Genomic DNA, 16,419 nt, shown 5'->3' on the forward strand with positions numbered 1-16,419 from the left:
TGTGGCGAGAGGCCAGGCCCAGGCAGCACCGACGCCCCGGTGTGGAGGCCCCCGTGGCAGCCAGCTCCCCAGCAGCATCTTTGGTGGGGTGTCCCACAGGAGGGGTCTCTGAGGACAGACCCTAGGAAGGCCGGATCTGTAAGGGCGCAGCACGTAGGCTCTGCATACCGGAGGCCTCTCACTGCCCCTGTCTGAGCCTCAGCTTCCTCTTTTGGAAAAAGTGGGAACAACAGCCTACAGCCACCAGTATGACAGCAAACAAGCTCCCATCAGGACTGGCCTCGCAGCAGGTGGCAGAGTCCAGGGGCACGCCCTGCCCCAGACCTGCGGTGACGCACCTTGTCCCTGCCTCCCAGTGGACTAGCCAGGCTGGTGGGTGCAAGACAGAGGGCTCGAGGCTAGGGGACTCACCATGGCGACCCCCACAGCACAGTCTTCGGCCCCAGCAGACTCCTGCCCTGCTGGAATCACCATGCCCGGCAGGCCAATTCCAGGTGCCTGCTCAGTGCCAGAGCTGTGGGGCTCTGGGGGTGTCCCCTGTCTGACTCAGTTTCCTCAGCTGTCAAGTGGGGATTTCCTGGGGCTGTGGTGAGATGGCAGAAATGGAACTACTGGAGCAGGCAGAGGACGGAGTCCTGACCCTTCAAAGAAGGGCCTCATGAGGGCTGCCGCGGATGCTCAGTAGATGTGTGTGAGGGAGTGGCTCCGCCACTGCTCCGTAGGGGATGAATGTGGGTCAGAGCTCAGATCTGCAGGGCAGAAGGCAGGGCCAGCAGCTGGGGTCCCCTTGAGGCCTCCTCCACCCCTGTCCCTAGCGGGGTGAGGGGCTTTACTGCTTCCTTGAGCAGCAGCTGGAGCCGGTCGGGGCACCTCTGTGCCGCTAGGAGGGTCTGATCCCATCTCCCCCAGCGGGCACTGTCCAGTGTGGAAGCATGCACGTTGTTTAGCATGCCTGAGCCTCAGTTTCCTCTGTGTGAAGTGGGACGAGAACATCCAGCACAGTGTGGGAAGCAGTGGCAGAGGCCCGGGTAGCCAGCAGGGGCTCCGTGTGCAGTGGCTGCAGCATCCAAGCACGGCCCAGCTAGAGCTCGTGGGAGCTCACCCTCGCCCTCACCTGTGCCCCCATCTCAGCCGTCCCCCACTCACCTGTGCCCCCATCTCAGCCGTCCCCCACTCACCTGTGCCCCCATCTCAGCCGTCCCCCACTCACCTGTGCCCCCATCTCAGCTGTCCCCCACTCACCTGTGCCCCCATCTCAGCTGTCCCCCACTCACCTGTGCCCCCATCTCAGCTGTCCCCCACTCACCTGTGCCCCCATCTCAGCTGTCCCCCCAACCCGTGTTTCCCAGCTCACCTGCCCCCCACCTGGGATCAGTCTCCCATTTCTGGCTCCTCCCCCTGCCCTCTCAGCCCCCGTAGGTGCCCTGCATGTCTTCCTAGGTGTCTCCCCATGGTGCTATATGGATATTAGAGGAGTGGGGGTCCTGACCAGTGAGCATCCCCCATCACTGGTCCCTAAATTCCCCCACGCTCTCCCAGAGGCCTTTGGGGCTCTGGTGCAAAGAGCACCCGCACCCCAGTGGCCTCTGCAAGGTCCCCACTGGCACCATCTTGAGTGCCCTGCACCCCACCCTCCCCATCTCTGAGCCTGGCCATCTTCACCTGCCATCTGCCCACCCCGGGCAGGACAACAGATGCAGAACTGCTCTCCAGGCGGTGTGCGGTTCCATCACCCTTATCCCTCAACCTTTTATCAGTCAGCCCACCTTGTGGGGGGACCCCGCTGAGGGGCTCAGGAGAGAGCACTGAGGCTGCGCCACTGCCGGTGGCCAGTGTTTATTTATGCAGATAAGCACTGTGTGCCACCAGCATCAGGAACAGCCACAAATCGCATGCGTCTGCCACTCAGTGGCTGGGGTAAGTCCCAGCAGAGCTTCCGAGTGCAGTTATTTAGGAACCGTGAGTCCAGCTAGGGCGCGGCAGGTCCACCTCCTGGGGGCTGGAGGCAGGACTTCAGGAGAGGACAGAGAAGGGAGGTGGGAAGCGAGTCATGATTCAGCTCACACGGTGTAGACAGGCTGGGCAGAGGCGGGGGTGGACCACACTGCAGACCGGCCGGATGTGGCTGTCCCTGGCAGTGCCCATGCTGCCTCCTTCTGCATTCTGGGCCAGCATCACCACACGACCCGTATGGATGATGGTTACTGTGGCAGTCGGCCCCTGCTCTGGGCCACACTGCTGGGGCTGGAGGCCAGGCTCTTAGCCAAGACTTGCTGGGTGACCCTTGGCCAGTGGCTGCCCCTCTCTGGGCCTCAGTTTCCTTCCCTCCAAAGCCAAGTATCCTGAGCTCTGGGCTGTTGGCCCACCCTCAGCAGTCCAGGGCGCTCTTCATCTGGCCTCTGACGCCACCTCCCAGGAGACCACAGGCCCGATGTGGTGGAGTGCAGGGCAGTGGGAGACTCAGCTCACGGAGCAGCTGTGCCCATAGGGACCTGAGGCTGCAGGGTCCCCGGGCTGTCCTGGGCCGTGTCCCCACGGGCAGCAGTGTTCAGGGTCTCCAGCCATCGCTGCTGCAGCTCTGCGGAGGGGGCGCTCAGGTACCAGGATTGCTTGGCCCACTGCAGCTTCCACACATGCCCGGAGTCCAGCCTCTCCTCAGGGTCCGGCACACTCAGTTTGCAGCCGGGGAGAGGGATGGTGCGGGGCAGCCGGCCGTCCTGCAGCAGAGGAGCAGATGGTCAGCGGTGCCTCAGCTTCCCGGCCTCGGGCTCACCTCAGTGACAGGGGCCTCTCCCAGGAAGCCACTCCCAGACCCTTGTAATACAAGGCAGGTGCTGAGCCCGAGGGGCCTGGTGGCTGTGCCTGCACTGCCTTTGTCAACAGGAGGACAGTTGGGGGGACCCACTGGTTCTCCCCGAGGGAGGATATAGGGGAGGGGATGCCTTGCCCCTCTCACCAGACCCCCAGACTCCATGGCCTCCTTTGGGCTCTCTGGCCCCTGGGGAGGCGAGGCAGGACAGGCCAGTCCCTGTGACAGAGCAGCAACTGGGGCTCCAAGGGGCCAGGCCAGGGCTGTGTGGGTTCCTGAGTCTCACCTGACAGGTTCTGTGGCTCCTGGCCACCCTTTGTGCCCCCTTGGCCCACCCCTCCTTGCACCCTGGCTGGCTCTGGGGTCCACCCAGGTGCCAGTAGGTTCTGTCTCCTGTGACTGGGGAGCAGAGGGAATCCTGCGCTGCTGGGGAAACTGAGGCCCCAGGTGACACTGCTCAAGCAGGTGGGCCCCAGCTGGTGGCACAGGCCTGCTGTGGGAGCCTCAGGCCTGAGGCTCTGGGCTGCTGGCCCAAGGGCCTGGGGGCGTGGGGACACGTACCTGGCTGCCTCCCTGCAGGTGCAGCACCTGGGGATCCGACGTGGGGATGGCGGCCCACACCTCGCTCCAGGTCTCACCGCTGTCTGACAGCTGCAGGGGGCCGCAGAGCAGGCTGGGCTGGGGGTCTGCAGCGGGTGTCTTCTGGGGATACAAAGACACAGGTTAGGGGCAGTCTCGCCTGCAGCGGTCACGCCCTGTTCTGAGGAGGCTGGGGCAGGGCCAGGGCCACTGCTTGGGAGGAGCTGGCTGTGGAGACCTGGCCAAGGCCTGCACAGAGACTGGGACCAGCCTCACCCGGCTTCCAAGGGTCACTAGAAGCCTGCAGGACGTAGGCGTGTGTGGTATCAGGCGGGGTTTGCAGGCAGGGCTCTCTAAGGGGAGGGTGTCCATATGCTGGGTCAGGACACATCAAAATCACAGGAAAACCCAACAGCAAGTACCTGAGGGTGGGTCACGGGACAGGGACTTCACGCGTGTCAGTTCTACACACACCGTATACATGCGTGTGCATGCACACATAGCACACACACACACCACACGTGCCACACACAGGCCCTCCCTCTGTCGTGTCACTGTTGGAGCTACTGTCCACCATTTGGACATGGCTTAGACACCCCCTGCCAGAGCTGGACCCCTCAGACCTGGGCCCCCCTTCGAGGCCAGAGTCCACCTTACAGGACCCTGGAGGCCCGTGCCCCAAGGACCTGGTGCTCTCAGAACACACCTCGGTATTTAAATTGCAGGCATGAGGGAGCTCAGTGGGCAGAGCAAGGTCCTTCTTCACCATCGAGACCATTCAACGCTCAGTCCTAATAGACTTACATCCTTGACTTCTGAGACCGAGGACCTAGGTCAGGGCTCCAACCACAGCTGTAAGTCAGAGCAGCTGGGACCCTGAAAACACACTGACCCCCCGATCACCTCACTGAGCCTCCACGAGGGAAATCAACACTAGAAGCTTCCCAGGAGACCACAGCGTGCAGCCGGCACTGCGAACCGCAGGCTGTGTCGAGTGCAGAGAAAGGGCAATGCGCTTTTCTGGAAGCTCACGTTTTCTTTTTCAGCTTTCCTGCAACACCCCAGAATAGACTGTGTTCTTGAGGAAAGAATGCAGGGAAAGCAGCAGCCACTCTCAGAAAGAGGAGTGGAGGAGGAACAGAGGAAGAGAAGGAGAGGAGTGTGGGGGAGAAGAAGATGGGGAGGAGGAGAGGGAGCAGGAGGAGGAGGGAGAGGAGAAGGAGAAAGACAGGGACGCAGAGGGAGAGGAAGGAGGGGGAAGAGGAGGAGGAGAAGGGGAGCGGGAGGAGGAGGAGGGGGTGCCTGCCTCCAGGGCCCTGCTCACCCTCTGACAGCTGGAGGTGAGGCAGGCCGAGACAAGGGCAGTGTCTCCCCTCAGATGGGCCTCAAGGCCTGGACTTGAGGGCAGCTTCAATCCATGCCCTCCAACCAGGTGACCAGGAGTGACACTTGTTCCCATCTAACTCCTAGATGCAAATGGTTCCCAAGCCTTGGCCGTGGCTGGTCCTGAGAAGCCAGTGTGCACACACGGGATCTTCCGAGTGTGTTCCCAGCCTGGGGGCCCCACTGAGACACACCCACATCTGTCCTGGCCCCAGGACGCCCGAAAGCAGAGGCAGCTGGAGCTGCTGGGCACAGAAGCAGGTGTCTGGAGGCTCTGCCACACTGCCAGGAGGGGAGCAGGAGCTGGGAGCACCCACCTCTGTGCTCTGCTTGAGCTCGGCCGGAGCCTCGGGGCTGGGGCTCTCGGGGGCCACTGGCTGTGTCAGGAAGCACTCTCTGCAGACGCGGCTCTGCCGGCTGTTCTCGGCCTTGAACTCGGAGCACTTCCCACAGATGACCTGCCAAACAGAGGGCACCTGTGACCCCAGCACCCTGGGGCAGAGGATTATCCAGGAAGAGGCCAGAGGAGAGGTGGAGTGGGCGGGAGGAGACTTAACACAGTGTGGGGAGGCGTAAGGGCTTCTCCTTGACGTGAAGGGGGGAATCCTGTCTGAGGGCAGAGAGCAAGGCTGACCCTGCTGGGCATCTGGTATCCACCCTCCTGTCCTGGAGGGTCCAGAGTCCAGGAGTCTGTGTGCATGGGAGGAAGAGTGGGAAGAGCCGCCAAGCACACGGGAAGACACCCCATCACTGGCCATCAGGGAAATGCAAATCAAATTCACAACCAGAAACCACCTCTCACCCCTCAGCACGGCTATCTTCCAGACCAACAATGACAACAGCAACGAAAAGAAAATAGTGTTGGCACGATGTGGAGAGATCGGAATCCTTGCACTATTGGTGGGAAGCAAGCTGGCGCAGCCTCTGTGGGAAGTAGTAGGGTGGCTCCTCTGCTTCCCACAGAGTTAAACACAGAGTTACCATACGAGGCAACAGTTCCACTCGGGGCATGTACCCAAAAGAACTGAAAGGAGGATCTGAAGGGATGTTTGTACATTCATGTCCATAGCAGCGTTATTCACAATAGCCAACAGCTGGAAGCAGCCTGTGTCCACTGGCGGATGGATGGATGAAGTCGTCATGGTCTGTGTGTACAGTGGCATGTGACTCAGATGCATGGGTGGAGCGTGGGGATGTAGCCAAGGAGTGCTCCTCAGTGACTTTTCGAGCTTTTCCTACCCTGGACACTCCTGGCAGGCCCCCTTGTCCCCCCTCCTCTGGCCCCTCCAGCTGCGTCCCGTCGGTGGTCCTGTCTCTCTCTGCCTCGGTCTCCCTCCCTCTGCTGGATCCTTTTCCCAGCACACAGAGGCTCCTGCTGCCTCAGGGCCACCCACACCCACTTCTGCATCTGCTTCTCCTGTTCCATCCTGCCCCGTGTACCGAATATTGCAGAGGACTTGGAGATCCTTGTTCAAACCTTGGGAAATTCTAGTTTGAACCTAAACCTGCGGGCACCGGCTGCTAAGGGACCACGGCACTCAAACACTGAGCTCATATCGAAGGTCTCAGGAGCCACAGCAGCGGGGAGATTGCGCTTTTTAAGTAGATGGAAGGCACCCTGTTCTGGAGTCCTACTTTTACGAGGATTTTATTTATTTTTGGAATTTATCTTTTCTCTATCACTTCTTGTGTGAGGAAGCAGGAATACTGGGCAAACCAAGGCAATGAAAGCTAAGCCCCAGCAGGCTGACATGGAGATGCAGTGACGTCAGTGAGGGCACCGAGCCACCTCTGCTGTGCGGGGAAGTCCAGGTTGGCCATGAGGACGCCCACTCCAAAGAAGATTAACAGAGGCTGCAGCTTCTGATCCTGAGTGGTCACAAAGCCTGAGGCCTAGAGCTGAGCAGGGGCCTGGGCACATATTCTGAGGATGGCTCTTAAAGCAACAGATTCCCCTCAGGTCTGATGGGGAAACCAGGTTTAAGTTAAATCCCCCAATTCTGGAGTATAAACTGGGCCCCAAACTGAGAGTTCTTTAAGAGGTACAGATCACATTTCGCACTTACCTGCCCATCCATCCTCTACCATCCATTCATCCATCCATCATCCATCCATCCATCATCCCTTCATCCACCCATCCATCCCTCCACCCACCCATTCATTATCCACTCATCCATTCATCCATCCATCCAACCATTCATCTATCCATCCTCTACCATCTATCCTTCATCCATCCATCCATACTTCTGTATGCCATCCAACTATTTGTATATTCATCCATCCATCCATCAATTCTCTAGTCATCCATTTATACTTCCTATATATCCACTTCCATTCACACTTCCATATGCCATTTATCTAACTACCCACCTATCCATCCATCCCTCCATCCATCTCCCCATCCATCCATCCATCCATCCATCCATCCATCCATCCATCCATCCATCCATCTACCTATCCATTCACCCACCTCTCCATCCACTCATCCATTCATCCATCCTTCTACCCACCTATCCATCCATCATCCATCCTTCCAAGGACTCATCCACTTATTCCCCTCCCCCTGCTGCCTCCCGCCATGTGGCAAAGGTATGACAAGTAACACCAACTGCTTCAGGCACAAGTTGCTGGCGCCCTTTGGAAAAACACCAAAGAATTCTGTGTTGAGATCCAGTTGCTGACATAGATTCAACTTTAACCTCTTAACCTAAAGATACTTAAATCATCAGTTCCTTCCTCAGCGATACTTTTACATTCAACATTAAGCACTGAATTTTCTCCACTCTCAGGAGAAAGGGCTTTGGAGTGAGGGGAATGGAGATGGTGTGCAGCTGGGGTGCCAGTTGGAGGCACTGCCTCATCACATGGGCCCACCAGGCCTTCAGCACCACTGGAGCGCTGGGGCAAAGCTCCTAGCACAGCCACACCCTTCACCCATCTCCAATACACCCTGCAAGGAATGAGGACTATCATCTCCTTGTTCTCAAGGTCACCCAGCTAGGGGTTCTGTGGTTCCCAATCCAGCACTTTTCCAACCACAAGGAGTGTTTGTTGAACACCAGAGCTGACCAGAGAAAAGTGATCAGATTCTACTTTGGACAGGACAGTTTTGCACTCAAGGGCATCTATATCCATGAGCCAGGATCAGGAAGCTCTTCTGTGCAGGGCTGGTGTGCTGCTGGTGAGGACTCAGCTGCTCTGTCAGAGCAGGGTGGCCTCCTGTCCCTGTCCCCCTCTCCTGGGACTCACCGCCCCGCATAGCTTGCAGTGATGCCTCCTCTTCGTGATGGAGTTGAAGGTCTCGCCACAGCTCTTACAGCTCTGCTTCTCCTTGTCACGTCTGGTCTTAGAGGATAGTTTTCTGGGCTCGAGCTACAAGGAGGCAAATAGCTGCCATCAGCTTCCGAGTCATGTGTGCACCCTACCCCACACGGCAGTGGAGTGGCAGCTCTCGTGACTGTAAAAGCCACACAGGCTCAAGGCAAAAAGTGGAACATGCAGAAGGGAATGAAGTGAAGAGCCAAGTCGGCCCCGTCTCTCTTCCCTCCCTCACCCCCCAAGCGGCTGCCTGTGCCCATTGCACCGAGTAAAGATTGTAAGTGGGTCAAGATCTTCATGTTTGGAACAACCTGGCCAATGACTTTATCTGGTGCATCTGAGAAACTATTGAAAGGAGCCACAGCTGGAGGAACACAGCGCTTACTAGGGTGGGCAGTGGGCAGCACAGCCACGGCCTGCAGCCTTGGGGACAGAGGCACCCCTGCCCGCAACCCGAGCCATGTGGCCACATGCCTGCTCTATACTGGGCACCGGGGGGCCACACCCTCCAGGCACGCCACATGGATGAATATAGGTGTACACCCACATGCCTGAGTGTGCAGACAAGCATGGCAACATTTTAGGGGGAGGCTGGAGGCAGTGGCTCACACCTGTAATCCCAGCACTTTGGGAGGCTGAGGCGGGCAGATCACTTGAGGTCAGGAGTTTGAGACCAGCCTGGCCAACATGGTAAAACCCCGTCTCTACTAAAAAAAAATACAAAAATATAGCGGGGTGTGGTAGTGGCAGTGGTAGTGGGTGCCTGTAATCCCAGCTACTCGGGAGGCTGAGGCAGGAGAATCGCTTCAACCCAGGAGGCGGAGGTTGCAGTGATGCAGTGAGTCAAGATCGCACCATTGCTCTCCAGCCTGGGCAACAGAGCGAGACTCAAAAAAACATCTGGGAGGACATGTGAGGAAGCCATGAAGAGCTGTACCTCCCTCTGTCTCCTGTTGCCTGAACTGCCTATAGAGGAAGGTGGTGTGGAGGCTGCAGCAGGTGTATCCTGGGGCTGCCCAGCCCAGCCTTGGTTTCCCTGTCTGATTATGAACCGTGCAAGGTGGAGAGACCCCAGGCTCCTGCCTCCTGTCAGCCATGAGACCCTGGATGACTCACCTCTCCTTTCTAAGCCTCAGTTTCCTCACCTGTAAAATGGGATGAGTGACTGGTCCCTGGGCCCTAAGCCTCATCACAGTACATAAAACCGCCACTTTGGCAAGTGGCTAATTACCCTTTTTTTTTTTTTTTCAACTTGTGAATTTTTTTTTTATATATTTTTTAAGTTCTAGGGTACATGTGCACAATGTGCAGGTGCAGGTTTGTTACATATGTATACATGTGCCATGTTGGTGTGCTGCACCCATTAACTCATCATTTACATTAGGTATATCTCCTAATGCTATCCCTCCCCGCTCCCCCCACCCCACAATAGGCCCCGGTGAAGCTAATTACCCTTTCATGTTATAGCCTGCAGCCCTGGAAAGGCCTTATCATTTGATGAAATAACTTCCTGGGCTTTTGAAGCTTGGTCCACACCCAGCATTTCCTCTCTGGGGAGGAGGCGCCTCCCTTGAGATACTTTGTTATGGGCACAGAAAACACCCTTAAGAAGACTTTAGGAAAAGGCAAAGCTGTGTCTCCCGTTCCCCAGGATGTCAGAGCTGGAGCTGCCCCTAGAAATGTTTATCTCAGCCTCTCCAGTCAGGGAAACTGAAGCCCGCAGGTGTTGTTTTTCTTTCTTTTCTTTTTTTTTTTTTTCTGTTTAAAAGAAAATTACCTAAAATAAGCTAACCATTAGTATAGCTGCACAGAATAAAAACAGGTCTGGGATAGGCTTTAAAATATTACAGTAAACAGAAGGCCGGGCGCGGTGGCTCACGCCTGTAATCCCAGCACTTTGGGAGGCCGAGACGGGCGGATCACGAGGTCAGGAGATCGAGAACATCCTGGCTAACACGGTGAAACCCCGTCTCTACTAAAAAGTACAAAAAACTAGCCGGGCGTGGTGGCGGGCGCCTGTAGTTCCAGCTACTCGGGAGGCTGAGGCAGGAGAATAGTGTGAACCCGGGGGGCAGAACTTGCAGTGAGCTGAGATCCAGCCACTGCACTCCAGCCTGGGCGACAGAGTGAGACTCCGTCTCAAAAAAAAAAAAAAAAAAAAAAAAATTACAGTAAACAGAAGTAAGTGTGTGTGTGTGTGTGTGTGTGTGTGTGTGTGTGTGTGTGTGTGTGTGTGTGTGGCGGGGCTGGGGGCCGAGGGGCCGTAAGAACAGCACCAGACTGAGGTGTCTGGAGCTGGGGAGGGACGCTCACTGCAGTTATCCCCACTTGTGTGGGTCCAAAACTGCCATAGGAAAACGCTGAACAACATACACTTAAAAAAAATTTAACAGAAACTCTTCAGGTTCAAGGAGAAAGGGCCAGGCGCCGTGGCTTGCGCACGTAATTCCAGCACTTTGGGAGGCGGGAGGGTTGCTTGAGGCCAGAAGTTCGAGACCAATCTGGGCAACATAGTGAGACCCTGTGTCTCAACAAAAATTCAAAAAATTAGCGCCGTGGTGGCATGTGCCTGCAGTCCCAGATATGTGGGGGGCTTAGGTGGGAGGATCACTTGAGCCCGGGAGGTTGAGGCTACAGTGAGTTGTGATCACACCACCACACTCCAGCCTGGAGGACATGACATCCCAACTCAAAAAATAAAAAAAAAAAAAAAAGAAAGAAAGAAAAAGATGAACTGAACTGGTTGAGGGTGAAGAAGCAAGAAAGGGGTGGCTCAGATTGGGCATAAGCATTGGAGGCTGGGATGGGCTGAACTGTGTCCCCCCGGATTCATATGTTGAAAATTTAATTCCCAGTATCTCTGAAAATGTGACTATATTTGGAGACAGGGTGTTTAAAGAGACATTAAGTTAAAATGAGGTCTTCGGTTGGGCACTGATTCAATCTTACTGGTGTCTTTATAAGAAGAGATGAGGACACAGAGACGCAGAGAGAAGACCGTGTGTGGACACAGGGAGGAAACTGACATCTCCAAGCCAAGGAGAGGCCTCAGGAGAAACCAGCCCTGCCCACACCTTGATCTCAGACTTCAGCCTCAGGTAGTATTTTGTTCTGGCAGCCAAAACACATGGACACCAGTGCCTCCGGGCACATTCTGGCCGGGCACTTCCAGCTGTGTGGCCTGGTCTGTGGTCCCCCTTCACTGGCCCACCTGCAGGTCCCCCAAGCACCCGGCCGGTTTGGCACAGGAACCCAAGGGCAGGGCTGGCTCCTTTGAGGGTGACAGGGACGCGCACTCACTGTGCTGCAGCCCCCAGCACCTCTGATGAATGGGCCTTGTGCCAAAGACACAGGTGAGGCGGCCTCAGCTCCTTCTGCAGTTTTTCTTATGCTCAAGACCCCAGTGGGGGCTCCAAGCACACTAGGCGGGGAATGGGCATCACTGACCTGGTAGTGAAAACCTGTTCTCCAGGTGGGCACCCAGAGAGGCTGGGATTGGTGGAAGGGCGGCCCCGATGTGCACCTCAGCCCAGAACTGCCTGCTCGTGAGGACCCCAGAAGGGGGACCCCTGCCACGGCACCCAGGGGCAGCACTGCATAGCAGCTGAGAATAGCACACGGCATGCCCATGGGGCAGGGGGCAGCAGGGGCTGGAGGAGCGAAGAACAGCCATGTAGGAGGACAGGTACCTGCGGGGCTGGGTGCACAGCAAGAGCTTGGCCTCTGAAGACCAGCGGGGACCAGGTCCCAGTGAAGGGACAGATGACAATTCTGGAAGCAGCGAGTGTGGCTCAGGGCTGGGGCAGTGCCGGGAGTCCCACTGGCTTCCTTTATCTGGCAATTCTTCTCAGCTATGGAGCTCAGCTGAGCACTCGGGGTGGGTCCTGGCCCTGCACCAGCTCCCATGGAGCTGAGGCCCACAGCCCACCGAGGCCAACCCTCCAGCTCCCGTCATCAAGGTGTGGCAGAATCTGTAGGCATGACCCAGTGGCTGAGGGGCAAGAGGCCCACCTGAGTAGCCAGGGATGGTCTCTCGGCCGTGCACATGCCCCTTTGTGGATGAAGTTACCATGCAGGTTGACCCAAAGAAGGGAGCTCAGGTTTTCGTTGTGGATGTCAGGATATCAGAAAAGCTGGGCCCAAGTCTCTCCAGGAAGATGGAGAACTGTGGCTTCCTCAGTATCTGACCGAGTGACTTCACCCCCAAAGCGCCCAAAACACACCAGCGTTAACCCAGAAAGTGGTCTCCACCAAGGGTCAACAGGGCTGCCCCCTCCAGCAATTTTTCTTGAGCAAATTGAGCTGCACATCCAGGAATGGGGGGCACAGCTGAGTTACATAGAATTGGAGCTCAGTAAGTGGCCCTGATGAAAACAAGTCAGTTTCATCAGATACTAGAAATGACCCAGCAGGGGACATGGGCTGTGGGGCACAGGTACTGCCTGGGGCTGTTCCGACAGGAGGGTGGCTGGGCTGAGGCCTGAGGCCATGCCCCTCGTGACAGCCTTGCCCTGGAGCCCCGAGGGTAGACACAGGGTGCGGCCTTGTCCCAGGAGGGGCAGTGCCTGAGAAGGAGCAGTGCCTGAGAAGAGGCCCTGGCACTGCCCTGTCGAGGGTGCCCTCTGATGCCTCGCTGGCACCTTGGAGGGGTTCATGTGTCACCCACGGTGGGTCTGAGACCCTAAGAGACCTTCCGGATTCTGACATTTTGTGTTTCTGTTTTTTTTTTTTTTTTTTTTGAGACGGAGTCTCGCTGTGTCTCCCAGGCTGGAGTGCAGTGGCGTGAACTCGGCTCACTGCAAGCTCCGCCTCCCGGGTTCACGCCATTCTCCCGCCTCAGCCTCCCAAGTAGCTGAGACTACAGGCGCCCGCCACCACGCCCGGCTAGTTTTTTGTATTTTTAGTAGAGACGGGGTTTCACCATGTTAGCCAGGATAGTCTCGATCTCCTGACCTCGTGATCCACCCGCCTCGGCCTCCCAAAGTGCTGGGATTACAGGCTTGAGCCACCACGCCCGGCCTGTGTTTCTGTTAAGAGCAACTCGATGCTTGCCCATCAGGGAAGCCTTTGAATTCTGCAAGGCCCCTTGCAAAACTTCCTGGCTTGGGCGTAGCTTCTCTTAGGAAAGGGGCTTACAGGGACTATACCACTGAAGAAATCGGGCTCAGGAAGTAAGTTTAAGTTTGGTATACTGTAGCAAAAATCACTGTTGTGGATAAGAGGATGAACTTGCTTTTGAGTGCTTTGTAAAATGCACACTGAGCTCACCTCCATCACACCACATTCACCCTGTGCAGCTCGACGCCGACACTGAGCTGTCCCAGCTCCCACCACAGTCTCAACTCTGCTGTTTTTGCTCACAGGAAGCCACCAGTGAGGAACACACGGCCAGGTCAGGCCACATCCACTGGGGGTAGGGACGCCGTGGGGCCCTGGGCTGGAGCCGAGGTCTGTTGTTCAGTGGTCTGTCGTGGGCCCAGCCCTGGCTTGGTGTGGGTAAGGGACAGAGACAAGAGACTGGAACTGGAATTGTGGCCCTGAGCACCTGGCTCCCTGGGCTGCTGCAGAACCTGAGGCAGCTGGGCCCTGAGCCAGGGGAAGTACAGGGAGTGGGGCAGGCGGCACTGTCCACCCAGCTGGGCGCACCCATGGAGGCACAGCGGGTCTGCTGGCCACAGCCTGGTCCAGCAGATGCCCGGACACTGACTGAGGCCCCGAGCTCCAGTTGCCTTCTCGCCTGTGATGGAAGCAGGGGACCAATAGGGGCATTGCCTGTGTGGCCAGCAGCGCCTCAAAGCCCTGCTCCAAGGCCATCTCCAAGCTGTGTCTTCCCACAAGTGAAAACATTTTAAACCATGGCCTTGCAGGTTCTTCCAGCTAGAACATTCTCCTGTCCAGGCACCAACCCGGGGTTCGACTCCCCAGGACCACACTCAGACACCCTGTGTGGATCCCCTCAGCCAGGCCCGGGCTCCTGCTGTTTCTACAGCCCACCCAGGTCCTGCCCACCCAGGGCCTCCCTCAGCACGTGGCCTCCACCCACTTCTGCTTCCTTGCCTCCCCAAGACACTGAAGGTGCCTCTCCAGGGCCTGTGGGCTCACACACAGGACAGACGCACTCACAAAGGACAGGTGGCTCTCACTGAGTCTTGATGCCTCTGCGGCGGGACTGTGACCACGGATGCCTCCATAAGCCTGGCCCAGGGCCTGGGGCTGGACATGGAGGGTCATCGAGCGGAGGCCAGCCTAGCTCACTCCTTACGTGAGCTGTATGTGTGGGAGGCAGTGCTCTGTGCCAGGACGTCACCATGGAAACTGTCAGGGATGCCTGCCCTGGCTGTGGGATGCCAGGCAGTGGGGCTGATCAGGCAGTGCCTCATACACACGGGTGTGGGCTGTCACGTCCCCACTGTGACCCTGAGATTGTGTGTCCACTGTGGGCAGCTCACGCTTCTGTGGCTGCACTCACACCATGAGGACACATTGCTTTTCATAACTTTCCTTACTGCTCCAGAAAAGGGACTGAAGAGCTCTGTGAGTCTGGGGCACAGCCAGCCTCTCACTTACTGCTGGCGATACGAAAAGTTGCTGATGGGCGGATTCCCGTCATAGGCCGGGCATGGTGGCTCTCGCCTGTAATCCCAGCTGAGGTGGGCAGATCATGAGGTCAAGAGATTGAGACCATCCTGGCCAACATGGTGAAACCCCGTCTCTACTAAAAATATAAAAAATTAGCTGGGTGTGGTGGCGGCGCCTGTAGTCCCAGCTACTCGGGAGCTGAGGCAGGAGGATTGCTTGGACCTGGGAAGTGGAGGTTGCAGTGAGCCGAGATTGTGCCACTGCACTCCAGCCTGGGTGACACAGCGACACTTCGTCTCAAAAAAAAAAAAAAAAGGCTGGGTGCAGTGGCTCACACCTGTAATCCCAGCACTTTGGGAGGCCAAGGAGGGCAGATTACAAGGTCAGGAGATCGAGACCAGCCTGGCTAACACGGTGAAACCCCATCTCTACTGAAAAAAAAATATATATATATACAAAAAATTAGCCGGGCGTGGTGGCAGGCGCCTGTAGTCCCAGCTACTACAGGAGGCTGAGGCAGGAGAATGGTGTGTAAAGCCGGGAGGCAGAGCTTGAAGTGAGCTGAGATCACGCCACTGCACTCCAGCCTGGGCAACAGAATGAGACGCCGTCTCAAAAAAAAACAAGTTGCTGATGGGCAGACTCCTGTCACTGAGACATTTTTATCAGGGACCGCTGGGGCAGGCTACGGGGCTTCATAGACTTGGACAGAGCAAACAGCAGATGTCAAATCCCTGGGGCCTGGCAGGGCAAGGGGAGCCCAGGGCATCTCCAGGGAGGGTGGCCAGGAAGCAGGGTGAGGCCAGACAGAAGGAGAGACAAGTGAGAGGAGATTTTCTCCTAGGAGGCCAGGGGACCACTTCCCCGCAGGCTGTCAGACTTCCTCGTTTCAGTGTTAATGAGATGTCCCTGCAGGGTGCCCGTCTGCTCTGCAGAGGTCAGGTGGCTGTGCTTTGTCAATCTGGGGGTCTCTCCTCTTGCCTGTTGGGATGTATTTGGAAGTCCCCCCACGCCTGCGCACTCCATTGTGCCTCTGAAGCACTACATCCTTCCCGAGGCCTCCTAAGTTTCTTCATGGTTTCCCAACGCCGGGCCAGCCCAGATCACGATGGGTGGGGCCTGGTAAAGTTCAGGTCATGGGAGGCGGCAGCCAGCGGCCAGCCCACTTGGACAGACCCCTGTCTGGGGTGGGGCTAGGGCAGCCATCTGGGGCCACGTCATTTCTGAGCCTGCACAGCATAGGGGGAGGCGAAGCGCCCAGAGAATCGCCCTCCCGCATCTGGGTGCAGCAGCCACATGGGGCGCTCCAGGGTGATGTTGCTGTCGGCATTGGTGAGTGCCAGGCCTGGGCGCCAATGATGATGGCTCCAGGTACAGATGCTCTTGGCCCTCATCCTCTTTAACTTCCCGGATTAAATGGAGGAGGCAGGCCTCATCCCAGTTCCTACAGCACATCCCCTAGCAGGCGGGTGCGTGGACACAGCCTGCCTGGCCGGAGCAGCACCCTTGTGGGCTGGCTGCCATAAGGCACAAGAGAACACAGACGGGGAGAGGCTGGGAGGCTCAGGCCTCCCTGGCCGCAGCTTGGGGTGAAGGACTAAGCAGTCCTCTGTGTTACTGAGCCTCCTGAGGACCTTGCACTGTCAACACACGCTTTATGGGACGATTCACACATGTTAAGAGCAGAAATGTTCACCTGGAGCTCAGAGGATTCTCACATGTGTGCCCAGCTGTGTGACCACCTCCAACTA

The 16,419-nt window shown here is 57.1% G+C and overlaps 1 protein-coding gene across 4 annotated transcripts in view; it reads right to left on the reverse strand.

The window, feature by feature from the left end:
* Positions 1-1,822: 1,822 nt before the first annotated feature.
* The window catches only part of LOC105498861 (FYVE, RhoGEF and PH domain containing 3), an 88,796-nt gene continuing 74,199 nt past the window's right edge, over positions 1,823-16,419 (reverse strand). For 3 of the 4 annotated variants that reach the window (XM_071077550.1, XM_011771223.3, XM_011771222.3), the window contains exons 15-18: positions 8,021-8,143; positions 5,089-5,229; positions 3,371-3,511; positions 1,823-2,717 (exon numbers count right to left, since the gene is read on the reverse strand). In XM_071077550.1, coding sequence (XP_070933651.1) covers positions 2,466-2,717; positions 3,371-3,511; positions 5,089-5,229; positions 8,021-8,143 — 657 coding nt within the window. In that variant the 3' untranslated portion in view covers positions 1,823-2,465. The remainder of the gene's footprint in view (positions 2,718-3,370; positions 3,512-5,088; positions 5,230-8,020; positions 8,144-16,419) is intronic. The other variant, XM_011771224.3, reaches the window with a different exon arrangement.

Source organism: Macaca nemestrina, chromosome 14, assembly GCF_043159975.1.
Source record: "Macaca nemestrina isolate mMacNem1 chromosome 14, mMacNem.hap1, whole genome shotgun sequence".
Taxonomy (NCBI): Eukaryota; Metazoa; Chordata; class Mammalia; order Primates; family Cercopithecidae; genus Macaca; species Macaca nemestrina.